Source organism: Neopsephotus bourkii, unplaced genomic scaffold (genome assembly GCF_033783945.1).
Source record: "Neopsephotus bourkii isolate Nb327-2 ecotype Australia unplaced genomic scaffold, CSIRO-AGI_Nbou_v1 NB_114, whole genome shotgun sequence".
In the NCBI taxonomy this organism is placed as follows: Eukaryota; Metazoa; Chordata; class Aves; order Psittaciformes; family Psittacidae; genus Neopsephotus; species Neopsephotus bourkii.
The window spans coordinates 986,291-1,009,753 of record NW_026900631.1 but is presented as its reverse complement, the minus strand read 5'-3'; the positions used below and the strand labels follow the sequence as shown (position 1 = coordinate 1,009,753).

At 40.7% G+C, this 23,463-nt stretch overlaps 3 protein-coding genes across 9 annotated transcripts in view; 1 reads left to right on the top strand and 2 right to left on the bottom strand.

Annotated features, from left to right (window-relative positions):
* The window catches only part of EPRS1 (glutamyl-prolyl-tRNA synthetase 1), a 38,672-nt gene extending 37,744 nt beyond the window's left edge, over positions 1–928 (bottom strand). For all 6 annotated transcript variants that reach the window (XM_061365275.1, XM_061365294.1, XM_061365303.1 and 3 more), the window contains exon 1: positions 781–928. In XM_061365275.1, coding sequence (XP_061221259.1) covers positions 781–826 — 46 coding nt within the window. In that variant the 5' untranslated portion in view covers positions 827–928. The remainder of the gene's footprint in view (positions 1–780) is intronic.
* A 919-nt stretch (positions 929–1,847) lies between these two features.
* On the bottom strand, positions 1,848–14,061 carry BPNT1 (3'(2'), 5'-bisphosphate nucleotidase 1). 2 transcript variants are annotated; one of them, XM_061365390.1, is made up of 9 exons: positions 13,903–14,061; positions 9,876–10,000; positions 9,189–9,293; positions 8,864–8,971; positions 8,344–8,392; positions 7,309–7,400; positions 6,151–6,348; positions 5,306–5,411; positions 1,848–3,950 (listed from the first exon to the last, which is right to left on the bottom strand). In XM_061365390.1, the coding sequence occupies exons 2-9, from the start codon at positions 9,990–9,992 to the stop codon at positions 3,802–3,804; spliced, it is 924 nt and encodes a 307-aa protein (XP_061221374.1). In that variant the 5' UTR covers positions 9,993–10,000; positions 13,903–14,061; the 3' UTR covers positions 1,848–3,801. The 2 variants fall into 2 exon arrangements, with proteins under 2 accessions (XP_061221374.1, XP_061221382.1); XM_061365398.1 differs by lacking the exons at positions 9,876–10,000; positions 13,903–14,061 and adding an exon at positions 9,697–9,823.
* Positions 14,062–14,309: 248 nt separating this feature from the next.
* Positions 14,310–23,463, top strand: part of IARS2 (isoleucyl-tRNA synthetase 2, mitochondrial) — a 29,724-nt gene continuing 20,570 nt past the window's right edge. The window contains exons 1-11 of the mRNA XM_061365364.1: positions 14,310–14,563; positions 15,752–15,874; positions 17,419–17,575; positions 18,721–18,869; positions 18,957–19,006; positions 19,106–19,215; positions 19,301–19,391; positions 19,782–19,897; positions 21,452–21,621; positions 22,495–22,585; positions 22,784–22,935. Of these exons, the coding sequence (XP_061221348.1) occupies positions 14,345–14,563; positions 15,752–15,874; positions 17,419–17,575; positions 18,721–18,869; positions 18,957–19,006; positions 19,106–19,215; positions 19,301–19,391; positions 19,782–19,897; positions 21,452–21,621; positions 22,495–22,585; positions 22,784–22,935 (1,428 nt within the window). The 5' untranslated portion in view covers positions 14,310–14,344. The remainder of the gene's footprint in view (positions 14,564–15,751; positions 15,875–17,418; positions 17,576–18,720; positions 18,870–18,956; positions 19,007–19,105; positions 19,216–19,300; positions 19,392–19,781; positions 19,898–21,451; positions 21,622–22,494; positions 22,586–22,783; positions 22,936–23,463) is intronic.

Sequence of the window (23,463 nt, the reverse complement as noted above, 5' to 3'; positions counted from 1 at the left end):
AAAGCAAATCAATAACTGAGATGAAAAATGTGAAGAAAATATATTCTGAAGAGTTAGAATGGAAAAGAGGTACGGAAGACATATAAAAAGCTGCGCAATGGAGAAGGTTCTCAGGTTTTTAAAGGCAAAATAACACGGAAGGGCAAGAAGCAAGTGAAAAAGCAAGAATTTGCAGTGAAACTTTGGACTAGCTCCCCTGACAAGCCAAATTTTAGCAGCAGGTTAGAACTGACAAGGAAACATAGTTAGGCTGAGCTCACAAACAAGCAATCTGAATTCGGGCTGCCTTGAAACCGCATCCTCAGCGCGCTAACTCACCTGAGGGGTCCACCTATGACTCAGTTTCTTCAGCCTATGTGCAAACCAACCCGCTGGAGCAGCCGCCGGAGGGCGGCAGGACCTGCCCTGCCCGGTGCCCGCAGACCGGGGCCAAGCAGGCGCTGCGGAGCACGACACGCGGCCGGCGCCTCCTCAGCACCTCAAGCACCGGCGGGACCGACGGCGCCGTGCCTGTCACACTACCGGCCTGCGCCCCCCCTCAGCAAGGCGGGTTCGTCCCGAAACCCTAAGGCCCGTCAGCCGTCTCCCCGCTGCCGAGGCCGCAGCGGGCACACGGACCCAGGCTAGCCGGGCCGCAGAGGGCAGGACGAGCAAGGGCCCCCCCTTACACCTCACCCGTCCCCAAGCGCATGATGCAACACGGCAACCCCACGAAAGGACAGCATCCCGCCGTACCACCACCCAGCTCAGCGGGAGGAGCGGGGTGCGCCCCGCACTCACCGAGCGGAGGGCTGCTCGCGTTGACAGTGAGGCTCAGCGCCGCCATCCCGCCGACACGGCGCCGGAACCACGGGAGAGGCTGAGGCGGGACCCGCGACCACGCCAACAAGGCAAGCGCCGGCTCGGCAGGTCCCGCCCGCCGCCGAGGGGCGGGGACACACGGAGCCACTTCCGGTGGCGGGGTGTGAGGAAGGGGGGGTTCAGTCTGGGCCTTTGTAATAGTAGAGTCAGTCCGAAGGGGATGGGGAGGTTGGAGTTGAGTGGAAAGCCTGGGTGTTGTGTGGAGGCTGCCTCATTTTTCGCCTTGTTGTAGGCCTCTGTAGGGTTGGGTGCCGGCGATTCCCTCAGGTAAAGCCTTCCCTAGAGTTTTGCAGCTCACCGTAAGCCTGAGGTAGATGTGTGGCGCCGGCTGCAGGGAGAGCTTCCCTCGTTTTTCTGTCGGTAATGACAAGTAGATCAAGCGGCGTACGTATACCGACACATGTGGTGCGGTGGTTAAGCAGTCTGTTTAGTTACGACTGTTACTTGTTACACTCCTCGTAAACGTGGATTTTGCAGTGTGCCCCAAGCTAGTCTTGGAACGAATTGCTAAAATGCTGTGTCAGCATTTTTCTCTTCACAGGAGGCAGACTCAAGTTCACATTGTTGCAAGGACAATGCAGTGTTTCCCCCCCCCCCGTCTAATTTATAGACGGTATTACAGCACCTCATGTGCTGCTAGAGACATCAAATGCTTGATTGGTGAACTGGTGCTGTTTTGTGCAGTGGGTGTAGTGGTACAGCCAGAGCATATCTGTATCTTTCGTGCTGGCTTTTATCCCAACTTCCCTCAATGCTTGCCTGTGTTAGCAGTTTTAGACTGCGTGCAAGTATGGAAAGTGGTTCCATACATAAGCATTTTTATACATCAGGTAGAAGCTGGTGTATGCTTTGTGTGTTTTACTCCCACTAAGGTAACTGTAAATGAGCAGAGCAATAAATTACAGCAGAATTAGAGCTTATACAGAGGAAATTTTCAAGCATATACCAAGTTTCAGATGAAAATAAGGATAAAGAAACAGATGAAATTGCTAACAGTGAGTTCTGTGATTTGTATTTTAATGTTCGATGGAAAGGTTTATTAAGCAGGCTTTTAGTTGTCTAAGTTTTTCTATGTTTAGTGTTAATGTGCTTTACAAATTCACATGCAGATTTTTATATGAATACTAAAGCATGCACATCCAAAAGTCCTGCAGAAGGTAGGGGTAAGAATTATGTATAACTGAGGCAGTGAAATGATGTTAATTTTGTATGTGGAATGATTACACTTATAATGGGGCAAAACGTGAAGGCTCTAATTAAAGCAGGCTGAATTTCTGTTGCATGTTCTTACTAGTCATGAGCTTGAGAAAGGAGAAGGTGAAGCTGTAGACAAAAGGATTAGATGCATGTGTTGTTTCTATATATGCAGCTTTAATCCAGTGTCATGATAGTATTATGGACTGGCTGATGATAGAATGCAGTAAGTGGTAATCTTGCTAACTGATCTGTAAATGTTATGATAAGCTGACCTCACTAAGGAAAGAGCTTCCTTAGATCCTTTTCCATGCATGAGCATGGGGAGGCAGAGAATGCTTTAGCAAGAGATGCTTGCTGGAAATAGAACCAGGTTTAAACCAGTGAAGTCACATTGGTGTTATCCTACTGTGAGGAAAGGATCTAATGTAAGGACTCCAAGTAAACTGGAGTTTACTAAAATACCTTGTGTGATGAAAGGAGAAAGAAGCAACTTGTACACACTGAGGGATTTGGGTCACAAAATATGAAGAAAAAAAGTACGTAGGGGCTCCACTGGTTCAAAATACTCCACAGTCCTAATTTCAGCTTGAAGAGACATCATCTGTTTTGGCCAAGGTTGCCCTGTTAGTTAGTCATATGTAATTTACTACTTACTCTCTTTTGTGTTCACGTAGACTGAACAGTTGAATCCTGCCTTCCTAACCCTTGTACCTATGGGAAAGCTGACTGAAACAGGCTCTCCAATTTGTAAGTTTATTTTAGGTGATCTTGTCATCTGGTCTCTCTCCTTCCCTAATGTGCTGACGTTCCATAGGAGAAAGAAGTGGTAATGTCGGGTTCGAGCTCTTGGTGCTGTTGGAAAGGCACCTAGACATAAAAAAAAAATCAAGTCCTGGCATTTAAGTTGTCCTTGTGTATGACAAAGTGACCTAGGATGCTCTCCAAGACTGAGATGACACAGACCCCAAGAGAGGCATTCCAAATCATCAGAGAGGTGCTGGGAACTCCTCTCCCCATTGCAGTTTCCTTGGCTTCTCCTCAGCTGAGGCGTCCTGAACTCTGCTGTATTAATGCTTCACTGATCCCAAATGGATCCAGTGATCCAGGAACCTCTATTTGAGATGTTATGAGGTCCAGCTGGACTGGTCCTGGCTTCTGCAAAACTGACACCCCAGTTCTCCACAAACAGCAATCTCTGCCATCCCAAAACTAAGTGCAGATCAGAAAATTCAAAGATTCACTTCTAAGAATCAAAACTGGGAACTTTATAATAAATGGGCTAATCCATCCAGGCAAATTCTTAGTCCATTTGTACTTAACATAATAAACTCTTGTTGACTACATACAACAAAAAAACATTGAGCAACATCAGGAAAATTACTTAACATGATTTTGTGCCCTGACTATTAAGATGATTTTTGGACTCTACTGTTATGATCAGCAGTATGTTAAACACCGTAATGAAGAACAAATACTGCCAAAGGATATGGAAAACACCTATCCAAGAAATGTGACTGGTTTGATGTTTTCTGCTAAAGACAGCAAAACAATCTGATCCAACATACACATATTCATTCTGTGTGCAATTTGAAATTATTGAACACCTTAGTGTAAGAACGCAGTTCAAACGTTCTAAAACAGTATTTCAGGCTCAGTTATCATCTCACTTTCTTCTCCAAGCTCGCTTTCTTCTCCAAGCTCACTTTCTCAGCCTACCAGGCCAAGTGAAGATGCTTTATTGCTTCAAGGCACAAGAGATTGTTTAACAGTGTTAGGAATACGACTGGCATAATAGTCATAATTTCTCAAAGCAGCAAGGACCCCAGCAGAATTCATGTGTTTCACTTCCTTGTTATACTGAAATGAATTTCCATGGATATCAGTTATCTTGCCTGGAAAAAAAAAAAAAAAAGAAAAGAAAAAAATAATCCAGCAAACAAAGAGTTGGAGAGAGATAATCTACTTTATTAGTACAAGCGATACAACTAAAAAAACCACGTTTGTTGTACACATGCCTGTCCTCAGATGTGAAATATCTTTGCTCCCAGTTTAAGTGCAACAGTTTTGTACTGACTGAAATCAAATAACTAATGGTTTTATTTTCTTTCAGTAACATTTACATTCCTTGTGTTTCAGGAAAAGGAAAAGACCACCTCTCTCTTATGGACTAACTAAAATGCTTCCTGAATAGTTTTTACATTTGACACTGACAGGAAAGAAAGAAATATCTTGAGTTCAAGTAAAAGCCAGGTAAGCCTATACAATAAACTCTAACATAATATAGAAATAACTTAGCTGGTTTTAAACAAGTTTCTAGAAATCACTTAGCAAGACCAACACCAATCTTTATGAAAGCTAACTTAACCATGACATACCTAAATAACAAGGAGGCTAAATAGAGCCCTGTGCTGCCCCAGATTAATTGGGTTTTTTGTGCCTGAGCTAACCTGTTTAAAGCTATCTCAGTTATCAACACTAGAGACTGCAGACAATGTCATCATAAAGCCAGTTATCATTGCTTGACAATTTAGGAGATTAAACCCCATTTATCAGCATAAACAGCAGAAAAAGTATATTAATACTTATATTCAAGTTCTTGTCGGTGAGACTTTTCATAACTCCTCTAATCTCTTCCTTCCTAGAAAGGTGAAGTGGCTTATGTTGGCTGGAGACCACTAATTTTACTGAATTACACAGAATCATAAAATGGTTTGGGTTGAAAAGGACCTTAAGATCATCCAGTTCCAACCCCCCTGCCATGGGCAGGGAATCCTCACACTAGACCATGATGCCCAAGGCCCTGTCCAACCTGGCACTGCTGAGGGTAGAGCATTTACCACTTCCCTGGGCAGCCTGATCCAGTGCCTCACCAACCTGACAGTAAAGAACTTCTTTCTTGCATCTAACCTAAATCTCCTGTTTAATTTTAAACCCCTTGTTGTATCACTACAGTCCCTGATGAATTACTCAAAGGAACAACTGCATTGTTTGGCCTGTTTTGTTGTTTTAAAGAATTCTCTGTCCACATATTACATAATATGTTACTAATGCTAAACTACTACATCCACTTAGGACAGTGTGATTTTACTGTGAAATAGTAGCCAACAGAAAAAAAAACATTTATTTTGGCCTATCCCTTTGGAGCTACTGTTGATTTCAGATGACTTTTTTTTTTCCCCTATGAAAAATATAACTAACTTTAAATTACATTTCACTTATCTTAGAATTTTGAATGATATTAACTTACCTCCCACAGCATGTAGAATAGCTTCCGGTGCACATGTATCCCATTTCTTGCACCCAGGACTTGCAAATACATAAGCAGATGCCTTGCCTTCTATAAGCTGAATGACCTATTAGGAATAGAGAGTGGCAATCATTGCAAAGGATCTAGACATTTAGAAATGGGTAAAACTAACAACAGCAAACAGGGATTAGATCAGTTTATTAACGCAGTTACTCTCAGAAAAAGAACACCAGCCATTTCCTTTCCAATATTACAAGAAATTATATTAAGATTTAGAAAGCTATAGTGTATTACCATTCTAAGTGATCTATTTTGTATTGTTATGAATAGTCTAGTAGATGAAAATCTGATCTTAGTTTCAGAAGAGAGTCCGTTTTTGACAGCCATGACAAAAAAAAGCTTTAAAAACTGTAGCAAATGGGTATTCCCTGCATGCAGAGAAGTTCTGCAAAGGAAATATCACTGAGTGCTTGTATGTTTATTGTTTCATGTAAGCTACTAGATAGTTGGAACCAAAACTGTATTAACATGAAAGAGAGGAAATGTCTAATAGCTGTGATTAAACTGAATTCCCATTCAGTCTTCATTACAACTTTTTATTTTCTCCCCTAGAAACAAAATACAGGGCAAGATGGACCTGAGCTATGACTAGCATGGCCACTGTTATCAGTATACCTGTAATAAATTCTCTCTACCTCACCGCACACTGAATGCTAGGAAGAGAAGTTGTGCTGGGAAAGGAGGAGGAAATCTGTACATTTATGCAAGTAAGTAATTTCTTTAAAAATTCTTTTTTTTTTTCCAAAGGTACCACCTCCCAGTAATAAGATTTATAGCTTTCATACCTTGTTTCCTGCTCCTCCAACTCTGATGACACTGTCTGGATTCAAAGCACTGATGCATTCATTTACCAGGGCACTGCTGTGAGAACGGGTGGTAACTATGATATGTTTCCCAGCAGGTGCTTCTGTGAGCTGAAATCCAAAGGCACCTATGCCTACGACTCCCCAGATTGTCCGTCCCAGCACAGCATCAGGTCCTGCCTACAAAAAAGGTACACAGGTCCAGGTGATGGTTAATCACAGTGATCAGCATTTAAAGCTCAAATGGAAGGAATACTTAGAGATGTCTTTGCATATCAGGGAGTATAATACTAGGTTGTATGTTTAAACTACTCTAGAGCTCAGAGTGAGAAACTGGGTCTAAGGCAAGGACATTGTTTACCCTTTTCTTATCTGTGACATTGTGGTGCATTACATTCTGCCTCCAATGACTGATGTTAATATTTGTATATTTCTGTACTTCAGGCACAATCTGTAACTAAAAATACCATGTCATTTTAAATGTTTTGTCATACATATTACACAGAACATATAGAATCAGCTGACGATATGCATTACATCAACTCTAGAGTTTTTCTTTAAATTCTAGTGAGTTTAATCAATCAGGCTGTGCCATATGCTTTTCTCCCCATCACACATAATACTGATATAATCTCAAAACATGTTTAAATGCTTGTAGGTTGGCCATCCTGGACTTATTCCTGAAACCTAGCGTGATATACTCTAAGCCAGCTGTCAGCGACAGGTACCTTTGGTTTACTACAGGGCTGCAGATTTATGGCAGTTATGACGTTTCACAAATGCACCTACTGCATGGATTTACTAGAGAGTTTATAGCAGACTCCAAAACCACTGATCTGTACTTATTTTACAACATGTACTCTGTATTTACTCTAGCAATATGTACAGCATATATTCAATATATAGTATATTACACAAGCCTCAGGATTCAGTATAGCTGTTAGTAGACCCCTGAGATTCAGTTCCTGGAAACCAACATTCAAAACTGTACATATTTAATAAAAAAACCCACCACCTTATAATCCAGCATTAAGTCCACTATGTGCTGCTTTTCAGTTGAAAGTGTGCTGATTAGAAAAGGCTTAGAAGAGACAGTCAGAAATCATCTAATGCTTTTAAACAAATCAATGCATTTAATACCTCATAGTTGTAATATGGCTGGTTAATAACTCCTGCTATTGCTTTGCCTCCATAAGCAATTCCAATAAGAACCGTTACGTGGTCAAGGAGACCTGTACAGAAATCACATGAATGTAGTTATGCTTCAAAAAGAGAGTATATATATTTAGAAAGAGCTCCTTCAACAGATATCTTGATACGCAGAGTGGTATCTTAAAAATGCAAATACTAATCAGAATTTTCAGGTGTAATAGCTGGTTGATATAATTTTTTTAGTCATTTACCCTAGAGGTTTGCAAAAGAAAAAATGCCCCAGATAGAATTCTTTTAATAGAACTATGTTATAATTAACACAAAATGAGGAAGAAATTTAAAGATACAGCTAAATGGAAGTATATGATAACATTCTTCTTTAATTGTGTTGTGGTTTCTTTAATGGTATTCAAAACTAACAATTTGTTGACAATTGTACATCTCTCTTCCTGAAAAGGGGAAAAAATCTGCCTAAAAGATTTCACATTAATCGACTAAAAACTGCAGCAAGAGGTTTCAGCATATTGTTTCTGGGGGTTTTCTTCTGTTTTCTTCATTTTAGGGTCTATTTCTAAGAACACAAATTAGGCTTTGCTGAAAACAGTTTCAGAATTATGATTTGAAGGAGACGTTTTATTTTGAAAGGGCTACAAATACAGCTCTGGTATTCGAGTTGTTTGAAGAGGAGGATTTAAGGGCATTCCTGTGTGATTTAGCCCCTCAATTGAAAGTATATGTGAAATTGTAAGTTTGACTTAAAGCTGAAGGAAATCTGCCAGGAACCAAAGGCAGCCCTTTGCTCCCTGAAATGATAAAAACTGGTGGGCATTCAGTACTCTATCAGGAATATCTAATACTGAATGGAATTATGAAAAAATCCATAGAACTCAAAGTAAAGAAACAACATCAGCCTTATGAAACAATATCGTGTGTAACTCCTATCATATAACTATCTACATGTGCATGCTACTTTATTGCATTCCTTTTTGGGTTTAAATCAACAGAATTAAAGGAGAGGCCAACCTTCAGTGTACTCCTTGGTTCCGTCCAAGGGATCAACCCATATTACAAGCTTTAAAAATACAAAAATAAGGACATTAACAAATACAAATGATGTAAGCTATCATGCAAAGTACATATTTTACTTTAGTGCTTTCATTTCCTTACAGGAGTAAATACAGAAAAAGTTCTTTACACAAAAAAAAGCTTAGAAACTGACTAGAACTTCTCAGCAAATATGTTTATAGAGGTACAAAAGCTTAAACTTGACATGGAAATGACATTATTATGTCTGAAGTAGATAAATTAATTTGAATCACAAGTTGCAGGAAGCAAATGTCCATTTCCCACTGTTGCACCTCAGGAATATGCAGCATTTCCGGCTCTGGAGGTGTGATTCTCATAATGACATTTCAGTTTTCCAACCAAAAGGAAAAGCTTGCAACTCTGGAATAACCTTTTTCCTAATACATTCTTAGCTAAAATCAGTAAGTAATATAACATAGTGTAAAATATGAAGACATATATAGCATTACCACATTACCTCTTCTTCTTTAATTCCTGTGTACTGAGCAGGACAAGTTTTCTTTAGGATTTCTTCACAGTGACCATCTTCAATTAGTTCCTCAGTTACCTCATCACTGGGCAGTTCCTAACAAAAGTATTCTTAGATTTATTGCAAAAGATGTTAGGCTCACCTCAGTTTGCCTTAAAACTCTGGATTTACTAGTGGCTTGCTTGACAAACCCAATGCAATGGAAGGGTGAAATGGAAAGCTACTATTTTTAATAGGTTATTTCTTAACACCTGCCAAACAGATTCCACTGCAAGTTACTAAACTGTTAGTATGAAATAAACTAGGCACTTACTTCTTCTCCTATGATTGTCACCTTGGGAAACTTCTGTGCCAGCGAAGCACAAATGCTCATTTGTACCAGTCGGTCAGCTTTGGTCTGCAAGTCATTGGCTCCAGTCTGTAAAAGGATGGATGGGAATTTGTATGTTTCAAAGCAACAACAAAAAAAACTCAGCAGTACAATGGCCCATATGTCATGATGAATATCTACCTCATAATGAAAAAGAAGTCTCCTTAGATAAATCATCAACCTAATAAATGATCCTGAGAGAGGCAGGCTAAAAACTGAAACAGACAGTTTCCCTGTACATCCCAAAGCTAAAATAGACTGCTGTGATATCAGAACAAGATTTACATGCTGTGTTCTTCTCATGCAGTGGTACAGAGTAAATTAATATAGGTATGATCACAGATACGAGGGAAGAGCAAAACCAACATGCTATCCAAAGCTTGTTTTGTTAAGAAAATCAGGACAAAACTGAGGTGTTTCTTTTAAGTGTCCAAACATTCTTTAGAAATACCTGTCAAAAGATACTTCTCCAGTGCTCTTTTAATCCTTTAATAAGGAATATTTCTTGTATTGGAGAGGCGAGGACTGTATTTCCTTCCTTATTTGCTGATCTTCAAAAATACCACTTTGACCTATATCTAAATTAGCATTAGTAAGAGAAATTATATTAGAACAAAGTAAAAGTTATACCTTCTCCACTATGCCCAGATCTCCTGCAGCCATTACATTTCTAACAATTGTTGCAGCTTTTTCTGCAGCAGAATATGCAGAGGCGACCACACGCATGAGCAGAGTTGGAGAAGCCATGCTGAAAGCTGAAAGGAAACAAAAAGCAAACTTAGAATTGTAGAATAGTTTGGGTTGGAAAGGACCTTAAGATCATTCAGTTTCAACCCCCTGCCATGGTCAGGGATGCCTTACACTAGATCATGTCACTCAAGGCTCTGTTCAACCTGGCCTTGAACACTGCCAAAGATGGAGAATTTACCACTTTTTGTATGTTTTTCTCTTCAAGAGAAGACAAGAAATAAAATATTTTAGTTAATATTCCAAACAGATGAGAGTTAGAGCTGAGTAGGAGGGGGTATGTGGGTTACTTCCAGTGAGCAGTAATGAAGTGAGCTTTGACTTTTTGAAAAATACATTAAATATGTATAAAGCCACTTCAGACAAGTTTTCAAATACCTGTTCTCTGATAGGCAATCTAGTTCTTATTAAAATAAAATCTGACATTAAACAAGAAAAGCAACAGAAGTTCATAAATGTTAGAAAAAGTGTAGTTTACTACTAGTCCATTGGTTGAAATGTAAAACAGGTTTTTGTAGATGGCCTAACTGTGGGCATAAATTAGGCTAATGATACACAGATATTGCAAACTTGTATGTGGAAGTCTGTTCATCTAAAGTTTAGCATCCTTTCCATATTTAACTTCTCTTGTTTTTTGCTAAGGAAATGTATTGCAACTTCTTCTGTTCTGGTTCCTCAACATAAAAAGGACATGGAACTGTTGGAAGAAGTCCAGCGGAGGGCCACAAGGATGATCAGGGGACTGGAGCACCTCCCATATGAAGACAGGCTGAGAAAGTTGGGGCTGTTCAGCCTGGAGAAGAGAAGGCTGCGTGGAGACCTCATAGCAGCCTTCCAGTATCTGAAGGGGCCCTATAAGGATTCTGGGGAGGGACTCTTCATTAGGGACTGTAGTAATAGGACAGGTTAAAACTTACACAGGAGAAGTTTAGATTGGATATAAGGAGGAAGTTCTTTACCATAAGGGTGGTGAGGCACTGGAATGGGTTGCCCAGGGAAGCTGTGAATGCTCTATCCCTGGTGGTGTTCAAGGCCATGTTGGACAGAGCCTTGGGTGACATGGTTTAGTGTGAGGTGTCCCTGCCTATGGCAGGAGAGTTGGAACTAGATGATCTTAAGGTCCTTTCCAACCCTAACTATTCTATGATTCTTCCCCTCAACACTGCATGTCCTGTAATTCTTCCTACTATAATCCTCTGCATCTGTTCCCCAGCACACACCAGTGCAATTCACTGTGCCTTCAGTTCCCAAATAGAACAACTATCACTTGTGAAAGGCCAACAATCATCCATGCCTCCCAGCTTTTCTCTACCTCAGGAAAAAGAAGTATGGATCACCAGGCTGTAGTTTTTCAAATTCTGAGCTAATTTCTTTTTTATGTTTTCCTGTCAGTTCTTTCTGTCTGTGTAGATTACATGCTTTTTGGGTTGGGCTTACACATGCAATATACTTCCAATTTAATTCTTGAGCACACAGCTAGAAAAAATACAGAGGGACTCATTAATCACCACACAGAAGACTGTATCAGGCCTTCCTCACAACCAATATTTGCAGCAATTGTAGCAAGTATTGCATAAGTTGCACTAGTAGGTTATTAGACAATATCCTTCCTTTCTTGCTTGAGAAATCTCTAGTGTACTCTTTAAAGTATAATGTAATGAGGTTATAAGGCTAGCTACTGTAGACGATAGTGGTAAGACCTCAAGTTCGTATCTTTACAGTTTACAGCAAACACCCATGCTAGAGGTATCAAAATCCCTGATTTAGCTGGTTTAAGAACTTTTCCAGCACTTTACAAACACTGCATGGGTATCTCTAAAGCTGGAAGATCTTTGAATCTAAAAGAGTCATTGTGTAAGTACATTCAAAAAGCAGAGCTGCTACTGGGTTTTATGACCTACTGCTTACAGATAGGAGCAAAGTGCTCTGGCAGAGTAGCCAGGGTCTGTACCCAAAGCACTCTTGGTCTATCTTCGACTGGTAACAATGGCTACAGAGGAGATTTCTGAAATGCTACCTGTGGCAAAAAGCAACTCTCAAACAATTGAAATTTGTAGAGCAAATATGTGTCATAACACACGGGGAGAGTATTATTTTAAGTATACACTATCATGTGAAGCAAGTTAAAGGAAAGGAAAGTTGACTGTAATTCATTCCATACTGAAAATACCTGCAATATTAGAACTTCTGAGAGAGAGTAAAAATTAGCATATTAGATGGGAAGTTTGGGTTAAATAATTGAGCTCAGAAGAGGATAATTAAGATTTTGATGCTCAGCTTCTCATTCTTCATTTGACCTTTTATTCTGCGTTTGATCCTGCTTTGTAAAATAAGGTTTAAACTTTATTATTTTAAAGGCTTGATTTATTTAATGATTTCATAAGTTAAAAAAACTCTCAGAAAACAGTACAGAAATACTGTCTTATATTCTTGAAGCTCGACTCAAGATGCTTCTTGGGCACAGTTTTCTTGGACATTCTTAAGGCAAACAAATATACTTTCTGTAGTGAGCCTATACCTGAAGTCTTTAAGCAAACCTTAACACTGAAATATTTTATGAAAAACAAGATTTATTATGAGAAACTAAAATGGGAGGTTCAGCATCCCCTCCTCCCCAGTATACAGTAACTAACTACTGAAGTGTGAAGTACATTATTACTGTGAAAGACAACTTAAAATTTTACAGGGCTATACCTCCTATGAGGCACATTTTCTGGTGTGTTGGACATTTTTGGTTAGGTATGTGTGTGCACTAGTTGTCCGTAAGTTTCTCATCTCTAACTTTTTTATCTCAAATTAAGTAGCCTATTTAAAAGTTTATGGCTCTTTCTGATGAGGGCAATGTCTAATACTTACTTCCACAAGCTGGTGAAGGGCCTGGAGCACAAGTCTGATAAGGAGCAGCTGAGGGAACTGGGGGGGGTGGGGTGGGGTGGGGTGTCAGCCTGGAGAAGGCTCGGGGGGACCTTATTGCTACCTACAAGTCGTGAAAGGAGGATGGAGCTAGGAGGCGACTGCTGTCTTCTCCCAAGTAACATGTGACAGGGCTCAAGCTGTGCCAGGGGAGGTTTAGACTGGGTAAAAGGAAAAATTTCTTCCCCAGAAAGGTGCTCAGGCATGCCCAGGGCAGTGGTGGAATCACCATTCCTGGAAGCACTTAAAAGCAGTGTAGATGAGGCCCTTAGTGACATGGTTTAGTGGTGGCTTTGTCAGTGCTGGGGTAATGGTTTGACTTGATGAGCTTAAAGGTCTTATACCTGATTCTATGATTCTATGAACACATCCAAGAATGTATGGCTTGCTGTGGACAAACAAGTTTGACTCTTATAAAGGTATAGAGTTTACAAAGATTGCACAGCAGCTATCCTTCAAATCAAATTTGGGTATTATTTCAAAACCAAAACAATGTTCTGCAAATAGCTATAGTTTAATAAAAGGAGAAGGTAGATGTCTCAGCGCACTGGACAGTATGCAGAGCTTGCTTTTGCATGAGCGTGCTGAGCCTGAGCTTCTTCCCCTAAGTTCTTCAAAGCCCAGGTGATGAGAGCTCTCTATTCCTTTACCATAGACTTTGGCTCACGTTTTCTAAAAGATAAACTTTTCACTCTGTGTAAAGTGAGGAAATGATATTTATCCAGAAGGGGGCTAGGGCTTAGAGAGGGAATGCAACTTCTAGGGGGGAAGGGCAGTGTTGCCTCATTTCACCCAAGCGCTTTGAGGCCTTTTGAGTTTGTATTGAAAATAATCATTATTTTTTTCAAAGCCTGTTCCTGATTCTCTTGTGATTAGGGCTCCCGGCGGTAACCCGCGGCAGGACAGCGCACACCAGCCATGCTACCGAGCCGCGCTCTCAATGTATTTAGCCAAGCACTGCACAACGCTGCACAAACGGCAACCGCAGCAAACTTACCGTTCCGGCCGTGCTGCCCTCCGTCTCGGCAGCGTCCCCGCCACCCCTTCGCTCACCAGCAGCGTGCGGCAGCTCGGAGCCTGTCGACAGCCCTTCTTGTGAGTCCTTTGCCCCGAGGTAACAGGAGTCCAGGTCGCGCCGCCACAGCAGCCGGGAACTCTCAGAGGCTCCACCGCACCTCTCCCCTCATAAGCGCCGCCCGCTTCAGGCAGAGCTCGCCCCGATCGCGTCAGAGAGGCGTCTTTACAAACCAAGCCCGAAGCACCCCAGCTCCTCCCGGCTCCGTGGAGGGCTGACGCCTTGTCCCATGCTCTCGCCCGCCCTCCGAGGCCTGGAGGAAAACGCGTTGTGCCGTGGCGTGTCCTTTACCGCGGCCCGTCGCCGCCGCGTACCGTAGTGCAGGCGGAAGTGTTCCCCCCGCACGTCGTAGGAGCCGCCGAGGATGTTCCGGGCCTGGCGGACGCCGCCTCTGGCCCTGGTCCGAGCCCAGGCCCGAGCGCGAATCGCCTGGGGATGGGCGCGCCCCGCCGCCTCCGAGAGCCGGCAGCCTGCGGCGGAGCAGGACTCCCCGTTCCGGGACACCGTGCTGCTGCCGCGCAGCCGCTTCCCCGCGCAGCTGCCCGGGCGGCTGCAGCCGGAGACAGAGCTGGAAATGCAGCAGGTAGCGTCGGGGCCGCGGCTGGATCCCCCGGGGGAGGCGTGCCCCGGGAGCAGCTCCTGGGGGGGAGCGGGGAGGCTCGGGCCTGGGGAGGGGGAAGGTGGCTGGCTGAGGTTACTGTACGGGTCCGGCTTTGCTGCCATTAAGGTGTGGGCTGCCTAACGTGAGGCCCAGGCCGTCTGCAGTCGGCTGTCAGAGTATGTTGAAGGACTTCAGTTGTTTATGTACAAGCACAAGTACAGGCTGGACGAAGACTGTATCGAGAGCAGAAGGACTTGGGGCGTTGGTTGATGAGAGCTCAACAGGAGCCAGAAGTGTGTGCTTGTATCCCAGAAATCAACCGTGTGCTGGGCTGCATCACAGGCAGCATGAGCAGCAGGTCGAGGGAGGGGATTCTGCCCCCTTACTGTGCTCTCGGTAGATCCCCCCACCCGCAGTTGTGCTCCAGCCCTGGACCAACAGCACAAGAGGGATGTGGAGCTGTTGGAGCGAGTCCACAGAAGGACAACAAAAGTTAGCAGCACCTCTTCTGTGAATACAGGTTAGAAGAGTTGGGATTTTTCAGTTTGGAGAAAAGGCCCTGAGGAGACCTTAGAGCAGCTTCCAGTATCTAAAGAAGGCCAACAAGAAATCTAGAGGGACTTTTTACAAGGGCCTATAGTGGCATAGGCAAGGGGGAATAGTTTCAACCTGACAGGGTAGATTTGGAGTAAACATTAAGCAGAAGTTCTTCCCTGTGAGGGTGCTGAGGCGCTGGCACAGGGTGCCCAGAGAAGCTGTGGCCGCCCCATCCCTGGTGGCAGTCAAGGTCAGGATGAATAGGCCTTGGAGCAACCTGGTCTAGTGGAAGGTGTCCCTGCCCATCAGAGGTGGCTGGAACTGGATGAGCCTTAAGGTCTTTGCCAACCCAAACCAGTCTATGATGTACAGGTGGGTATGCTCTGGTTTGCTGCTGTTTTGTTTGGAGGAAGGGTAATGACCCTCTTGGTTGTGGAGAGCCAGAATAATAATGTTAGGCTTAGTGTTATGCCTGTCTTGAGCTTTTTAATACTTCTAAGCTAATAATGTCTTCTGCTACAGAGTTAGAAAAGTGAACTCTCCATGTTTGTTTGTTTGCTTTTATTACATGTTTTACCATCTAGCCAAAATTCAGGGAGTGATGATTTAGATGTTTTCTTGTTGTCTCTACAGCAATGTGGTTTTTCAGAACTGTATTCATGGCAAAGGCAAAGGAAAACGAAGCAGGAATTCTGTCTGCATGATGGACCACCTTATGCCAACGGAGACCCGCATGTTGGCCATGCGTTAAATAAAGTAACTATTTATTTGTTCACACTGTACTGCTTTGAAGTGGTAAACATGTCTTATAATGTGCTGTGTGTTCTCCATTCCTACTTAAATCAGTAACACTTCTAAGTCTTTGGTATTCTTGTAGACGGAGCTTTTCAAAAGCAAATGAATGGTTATGTAGATACCATATGATGCCATGGTGATACAGATACCATAAGAGAACATGTACCTATATTCCAAGTGTTCATTTATGAGGCTGGATATTTCAGTCAAAAGAGGACATCTCTTTAGAAACAGACTGGTCTGTAATTCATTCCTAGTCAGTATTAAATCCACAGTTTGTGTATGGAACGTATAGCACGTAGGCACATGGGTGAATGTGTATTTCTATATGTGTGTATGTAATAATGTTACTGTAAGGCATGGTTGAGCTATTCTTTTTTCCTCTAAGTACTTTGTAGATTTGTTCCACTGAATTTATTTTATCTTGCTATCCTCAGTGGAACCACAATAACTAAGTTTTGGTGGCTTTTAAAATACAGATTTCAGCTTTGAAATATTACTCCTAAATATTTTTGGATATGTTTAGATTCAGTCCTGAGAGTATCTGTACTGCATACACTGCAAAGTGGGAAGGACTTAAAATGTGACCCGCAGCTTGTACTACTAGTGTCAGAACTTGGACTGCAGTAATATGCACTAGGCCAACTCTGTAAATGCAGCTCAGTGTTTAAAAAATGAGGACAAGTAGGATTTGTTCACTTCAGGTCTTGCAGGTTTTTAATCTGCATCTTTCATCAATACTGAATGTAAATTCCCTTCATCAGGGGTCCTCTGAGGTTCTGCCAAAATACAAAATGGTGGGCAAGAAAAATCACAAATGCACAGTCTTAATTGCAAATTTATGCTGCAGCATTGTAGTTTAACCCCAGCTAGCAGTTCAGCACCATGCTGCCAGTGGGATGGGAAGAGAATTGGAAAAAAGGTTAAAACTCATAGGTTGAGATAAGAATAAATTAATAATTAAAATAGGGTGCAATATAATGCTAATAATGAAAAGAGAAATAACAGATAGAGAGGGGAAAAAAAGGGAAAAAAAACAACAAATAAGTAGTGCACAATACAACTGTTCAACACCCAGTCTGATGTGAGCAGTGATCGGTGTCTCCTGGCTGACTCCTTACAGTTTCTATACTGGGCATGACGTGCTGTGGTATGGAATACCCTTTTGCCTAGTTTGGGTCAGGTGTCCTGTCTCTGCTTCCTCCTGGCTTCTTGTGCCCCTCCTCACTGACAGAGCATGAGAGACTGAAAAGTCCTTCACTGGTGTAAGCACTACTGAGCAACAACTAAAACATCCGTGTGTTGGCACCGTTGTTCTCAGACTAAAGCCAAAACACAGCACTGCACCAGCTACTAGAAAGAAAATCAACTCTATTTCAGTTGAAACCAGGACATGCAGCCTTTTGTATTTTTGGGTGGGTTTTTTGTTTAGCAGGAGGATCCTAATAGTGTAGCTATTCCACGTGGGGGAGCCAAAGAGATAACAAACTCTTGTGTCCTTTCAGATTTTGAAAGACATCACTAATCGTTTCTACATGATGAGAGGTTATAAAGTACATTATGTGCCAGGATGGGATTGCCATGGATCGCCAATTGAGTTGAAGGCGTTGTCAGAAGTCAAAGGATCTGAAAATCTTTCACCAATGGAAATTCGACAGAAAGGTAAACTACTCTTTGTCATATCTTTATAGAAGTAGTTGGCTTAAGTATTTATACATCTTACTCATACTTCGTATTTTATGCTTCATACGTAGCTTTTATACTTTCCTGGAGGCTTTTCTATAAGCTATTGGTGACATTTTCTGGGATTACTATGTATTTACTGTGATACTGTGATTTGCCAAGCAGACTGAATACAGTGTAATCTTATGAAACGAGATAATTGAACATAGGCTTAATTCACTGCTGTAATCAATGTACATACTGTTGACCATCGGTTTAAAAAACCCCAAAAGGAAGGCAGAGGTTTTGGATTTCTGCCTTGCTTAACTGTGTAGTGACATGAAACTGGTGTTTATCAGATTAAGATCCTTTTGGTTTTTGAAGACTGGATTTGATTAGGAGCTAAAAAGATGCATTTAAAAATCAGGCTTCATCAGGACAGGTTGGCTCAGTACTTTAAGTAGGAATGTATTTGTTTACTGTGTTTGTAACAATATTACAGAACTATAAGAGTGATCCTTTCAGAGGAGGTTCGTCTGCATTATATGGAAACTGTTTGGAAGAAATAATTTTAAATACCATGTATATTGAGACATCAACATTCAGCTGCAAAGCTATTTGTAATGAGCAATTTAAACTGCTTTAGCTTGTGGCAATGAAATCAGCTTAACTTATTTTCAGGTGCATGTTGTTCTGAAATATTTGGCTCAGCATCAACAGAAGTGGTTAATTTTTACTCTTATTGTACATTATTTGAGAAGGCATTTTGAGAAATTGTTCTTCCTAACTAAATATACCTATCCCCCCCCCCCCTTACTTAAAAATAAAGTTTTTATTCTAGAAACATTTGTTTTATGTCCCCATATAAATCAAAAAGTGCCATTTCTGAATCTTTTTGCTGTTTGCAGTTTATGTAACTACTTCTCTGAAATGCATATTTTTTTGAGCCATAATAATCTATGTAATACACATCAGTAGTTAGTGCATGGTTTAAATATTTTCAGCTGAGTCTTTTCTATAAAAGGTCAATAGCATAATTAAGTGGTATTACATTGGTAAATGTACCAATTGTATAAAAATGTACCAAATGTACCCACTTACCTTGGTGGGGTAAACCACATGCTTAATGGAACTATTCCTTTCAGCCAGAGAATTTGCAGAGAGAGCAATTGAGAAACAGAAATCTGCCTTCATTCGCTGGGGTGTAATGGCAGATTGGGCTAACTGCTACCGTACGTTTGATCCAAAGTATGAAGCAAACCAGCTGAGAATCTTCTATAAAATGTATGATAAGGTATGCTGAGCTTTTGTTGAAGTCTGGTTTGATTTATCATGAGTTTTGATTATCCTAATTTAATTTCTTCCCCCCTTTCCTCTCCAGGGGTTCATTTATCAGGACTACAAGCCTGTGTTCTGGTCTCCTTCAACAAGGTAAGCATTGACTTAACTATTTTGTCTTCAAAATTTTAGCAAAGATATCAATAGCTTTTCATGTTTAAGTGTGCTAACTGATGTTTGATCTCTACCCAGAACAGCCTTGGCCGAAGCAGAGCTGGAATACAATGAGCAGCACGTCAGTCGTTCTGTGTATATGAAATTTCCCCTGTTAAAGTCACCACCAAAACTGGCTTCTGTGCTAGGTATGACTTCTGTATAGATTTTAGGAGCGATAGCTTTTGGTTTTGTTATAATTTTAAGTAAAGTACTTCTAATTTACATCTGTAGATGGATCATCCCCTGCTAGTGTGCTAATCTGGACCACACAACCCTGGACTGTGCCAGCCAATCAAGCAGTTTGTTACATGCCAGATGCAGCGTATGTGACTTTAACTTGGTTCAGTGATCTGTGTCAGTCCTTATCAGTATCAGTGAAGTTAAAACGTTCTGGACTACATTACCTTTTATTTAAGGCATCCTTTTGGTGTGGTTGGTTGTTATTTTGTGGGGGTTTTTTTTGTGACACAGCTACAAACTTTGTTCTGTATTACTCTTAATATGTTAGTTATACCTTATTTTTTTTCTTTTAAGTTAACTCTTTTTCCTGTTGTTAACATTATCTTGAAATTCTTTTGAGGTTTACGGGTGAATTTGACATGTAGATCTCAAAACGTTTTGGTGTCTTTTAGAGAAATGGAGTGTTTAGACAACTTGTAGCTTTATGGTGTTTGTAATTACCGAGTATTACAAATACATATTTGCATTGTAGATACTCAATTGTGAAGTGTACAACTACTGGTGAATACTTCATTTTAGCTGCAGATAGAGTTGAATCTACAGCTGCTGTTTTGGACACTCAGTTTGAGGTTGTGTCAACATGTAAAGGTAGGTTTTAATATTGTTAATCTGAAATTGCTTAGAAATCTGTATGTAGGTGTCTGAAAACTGCTTCAGTTTTGATGTATTATTAAGTTTCTTCTATCTTGAGAATGTGCTTCGGTGAAATAATACAAAGAGGAGTAGCAGTCTGTCAGATTCACTGTTGGCATATTGTAGCTCAAATTTTCATCCATAAGTTTCAAAATACTGTTTAAGATCTAGATTCACATGTGGAAAACAGAGTAGAAGTCTGTTTGCCAGCAAAATCTTAATTACAGTGAATGCACTTTTTTCTGGTTTTCTCATCCATTGCTGATGAGAGCAAGGAGCTAATTATAGGTATACTGACTGATGACTAAATTCTATGAAAACTACTGAAATTACTGTTTGAGTTTTTCATTGCCAAGAGGTGCCTTAAACATTCAATATAACCATGAAGACCATCAAGCTATCGTAGGTGTCTGTTGTACTTATGGACAAACTAAAGCAGTTAAGTTTGCATCCTGACGAAATGCCTAATGGTGTTTCTTAATAGACAGGCTTTTGTCTATTCATATCTCTATTATGATTCATTGTCATAAGTTGGGATTTAATGTGTCATTTGTGAACTTTATTCATTCGCCTTTATCAGTGATTCACTGGTGGAAGTACGTGTATCTAAAGGAGGTGAGAAATCTGTATGACTTTTCAGGTTTTTGATGGTATGCAACACATTCTGTTTCAGAGGTGAAAGAGGCTCTTTCTTTGCTTAATAAACTTGCTTTTACATGCTAAAATTAGCTGGAGTTCTTGTCATGGGTTCGACCTTTTTGAATCATGTAATTTGCAGATAATGTATAGAGTTGGAGTCTCTTGAAAAAAACCTTCATATTAGAACCTATTCTTTTTTCTCTTCCCATATATTCAGTAATTCATTATATTTGTTACCTTCCTGTACTAGTGTACTGAACTGTCTGTCAGCGGTTCCTAAACGTGTTATTTGTAAGAAGAAAATGGTCAGTGAAACCCATTGTGTCTTATGAAGCATTTCTATGTGGTTCTTGACTTTCAGCAAAGCTTTGATACTAAGATTTATTCAGTAAGGTTAAAGCCTTAAATTGCACAGTCTTTATTTTTCCTGTAGTCTGTTTGTATGTAATTTAGAGAATTTATAGTAATTGTTAATGATAATACTTAGTGGCAGAACTGGGAATAGTTCCCAAATTCAAAGTTTTTAGCCTGCTAAATCATTACTGGGATCTGTGTCTGGGGAACACTAAGATAGTGGTCCTCAGGGAATGGGAATGTGGAGTGTCACTTGGTGGAGTGTCGCTATTGGTGAAATACCGTTGCCTAAGGTAGAAGAAAAGCTTTTCTTCAAAGGCAAAAAAGCCTTTGTGCAAGCTTAACAATGCGGAGAATTTGAAAGTATTTGGATTGGGACCCACAAATGAGATGAAGTAGTAGTATATCTGAAAAGTACCACATGCATACACTTGCTGATCAGTTGTCCCATTTCTGTCTGATAAAAGAAGCTGAATGCTATTTCCTCTTCTGTTTGTTTTGTTTTTTCACCCTCAGGTGTAGATTTGGTCGATGGTTCTTGTGTTCATCCCATGATTCCTGGCAGAGTCTCCCCTCTGTTACCTGCAAATCATGTGACAATGGCAAAAGGAACAGGATTAGTTCATACAGCCCCAGCTCATGGTATGGAAGACTACAGTGTAGCTTCCCACCATCAGCTGCCCACGGTACTTCATTTTTCAGCTTTTGCTCTAGGTTTCCTGCAAGTGTTTGATCATGTTCCCCTAAATTGATTGTTGTAATTTGTATGTAAAATGTTTAAAAGCATTCACATAAGTGTGAGCATCACTAATGGCCTGCGGGAATGCATGAGTAACCTTAATAAAAGCGTCTATCAGAATAAAAGGATAAATTTTTTCACCCATCTAGTAATTAAAGCTTACAGGGAAGTGGAAGAATACAATCTGATTTCTCTCTCTGTTTTTGGTTTTTAAAGGATAACACAGACAGCAGTTCCCAGATACTGTATCTTAGAACTCAGAATTGGCTTTTAAAGCTGTATTTTGCAGACCAGTAAATCATCAGTTATTTAGGTCATTAGAACAAGCTTTGCTGAAAAAGAATGGTACACGTACATAAATCCAGTTCAGTCATGCATGATCAGTTTCTGTTTGGTGGAAATGAAGATGTAGGGTATTCTTTTTCTCTTTTACCTCTTTAAAGAGGTGGCTCTTGATGTTCCAAACCCTGAGTAGACTCACGTTTCTGGTCGGGGTTTTTTCAGGGGTAGGGCTTTTCTTGGGGGTTTTTGTTTTTCACTGTTAATTTGAAAAGCCATTGAAATACTAACCAGTGACTTGATGTAAGACAGGTGTAGTATATCTGCAAATGTAATGATGCTCATTTCTTCTGCCACTTATAAGTCACTTGCCTGGTAGATTACTAAATTGCAGTTCACTAAAGTGTATTTAAATATAACATATTTTGATATTAATCAGAAAAGTAGCTGCTCAGCAGAACACTCAACTCACTTTTGAATACCAGAAAAAGGTTGTAAATTGCCACCAGGTATTTTATTGACATGATTAACATATTTTTAGGAGTGCTTTGTGGATGAAGGGGGGTTTTTCACTGAAGCTGCGGGTCCTGAACTTCGAAACAAGAGTGTCCTTGGGGAAGGGAATGAAGCCGGTGAGTACTATATGTTTAGCTGTCTGTTACATTTGTGCCTGTTACGTCTGTGTGTTCATATAAACTGGACACAGCTTGAATATGGATGAGGTATCTGCACTTCTTACTCTGTATTGATCATGGAAAGAAACAAATTGAAGTTAACAGAAGTGGTATGTCCATATTAGATCGTTAATCCTGCCTCATTGTTTCTCTCAGTCATTCAGATGCTTCAGGCAGCTGGGAGTTTGTTGAAAGAGGAGAAATATGTGCACAGTTACCCATATGACTGGAGGACTAAAAAACCAATGATTATTCGTGCCAGCAAGCAGTGGTTTGTAAACACAGCAAGTGTGAAGGCTGCAGCACAAGTGTGTAATTTTGCTTTCTTATGGGACATTTGAAGATGGCTGATGCTATTTGGAATCAAAAAATCAATCTTGCTATAGCTCACTCCAGAATGTATTCCTCTCTAGGGTTTACAAACAGTAGTTGAAAAGTATTAATTACTTGTAGAAGTGATGAATCTTTTTGGGTTTTGTTCTCAATATTAATATAATCCAGGATGAATACATTGACTGACATATTTGTTCACTGTACTTACAGGAGATATGCATATTTCTTAGAGCTGCTGTGGTTTTTTTCCCAAACAATATTTTTAAAAATAGAATGTTTCAAGGAATTAAATCAGAAGAGACAGTTTTATCACTATTAAAATTACCTTTGTTGATTTGTGTTGATTTGATACCTTTATCTGTGTGAGCAGACATCTTTGCTCCCCCACTGATTTTGGCACAGTCCTGTTTTAAATAACTTCATAATTTTTTAAATGTGCAGTGCTCTTTGAAATGATGTATATCCCCACAGAAAACTCAGACCAACACGTCAGGCTGCTTTGG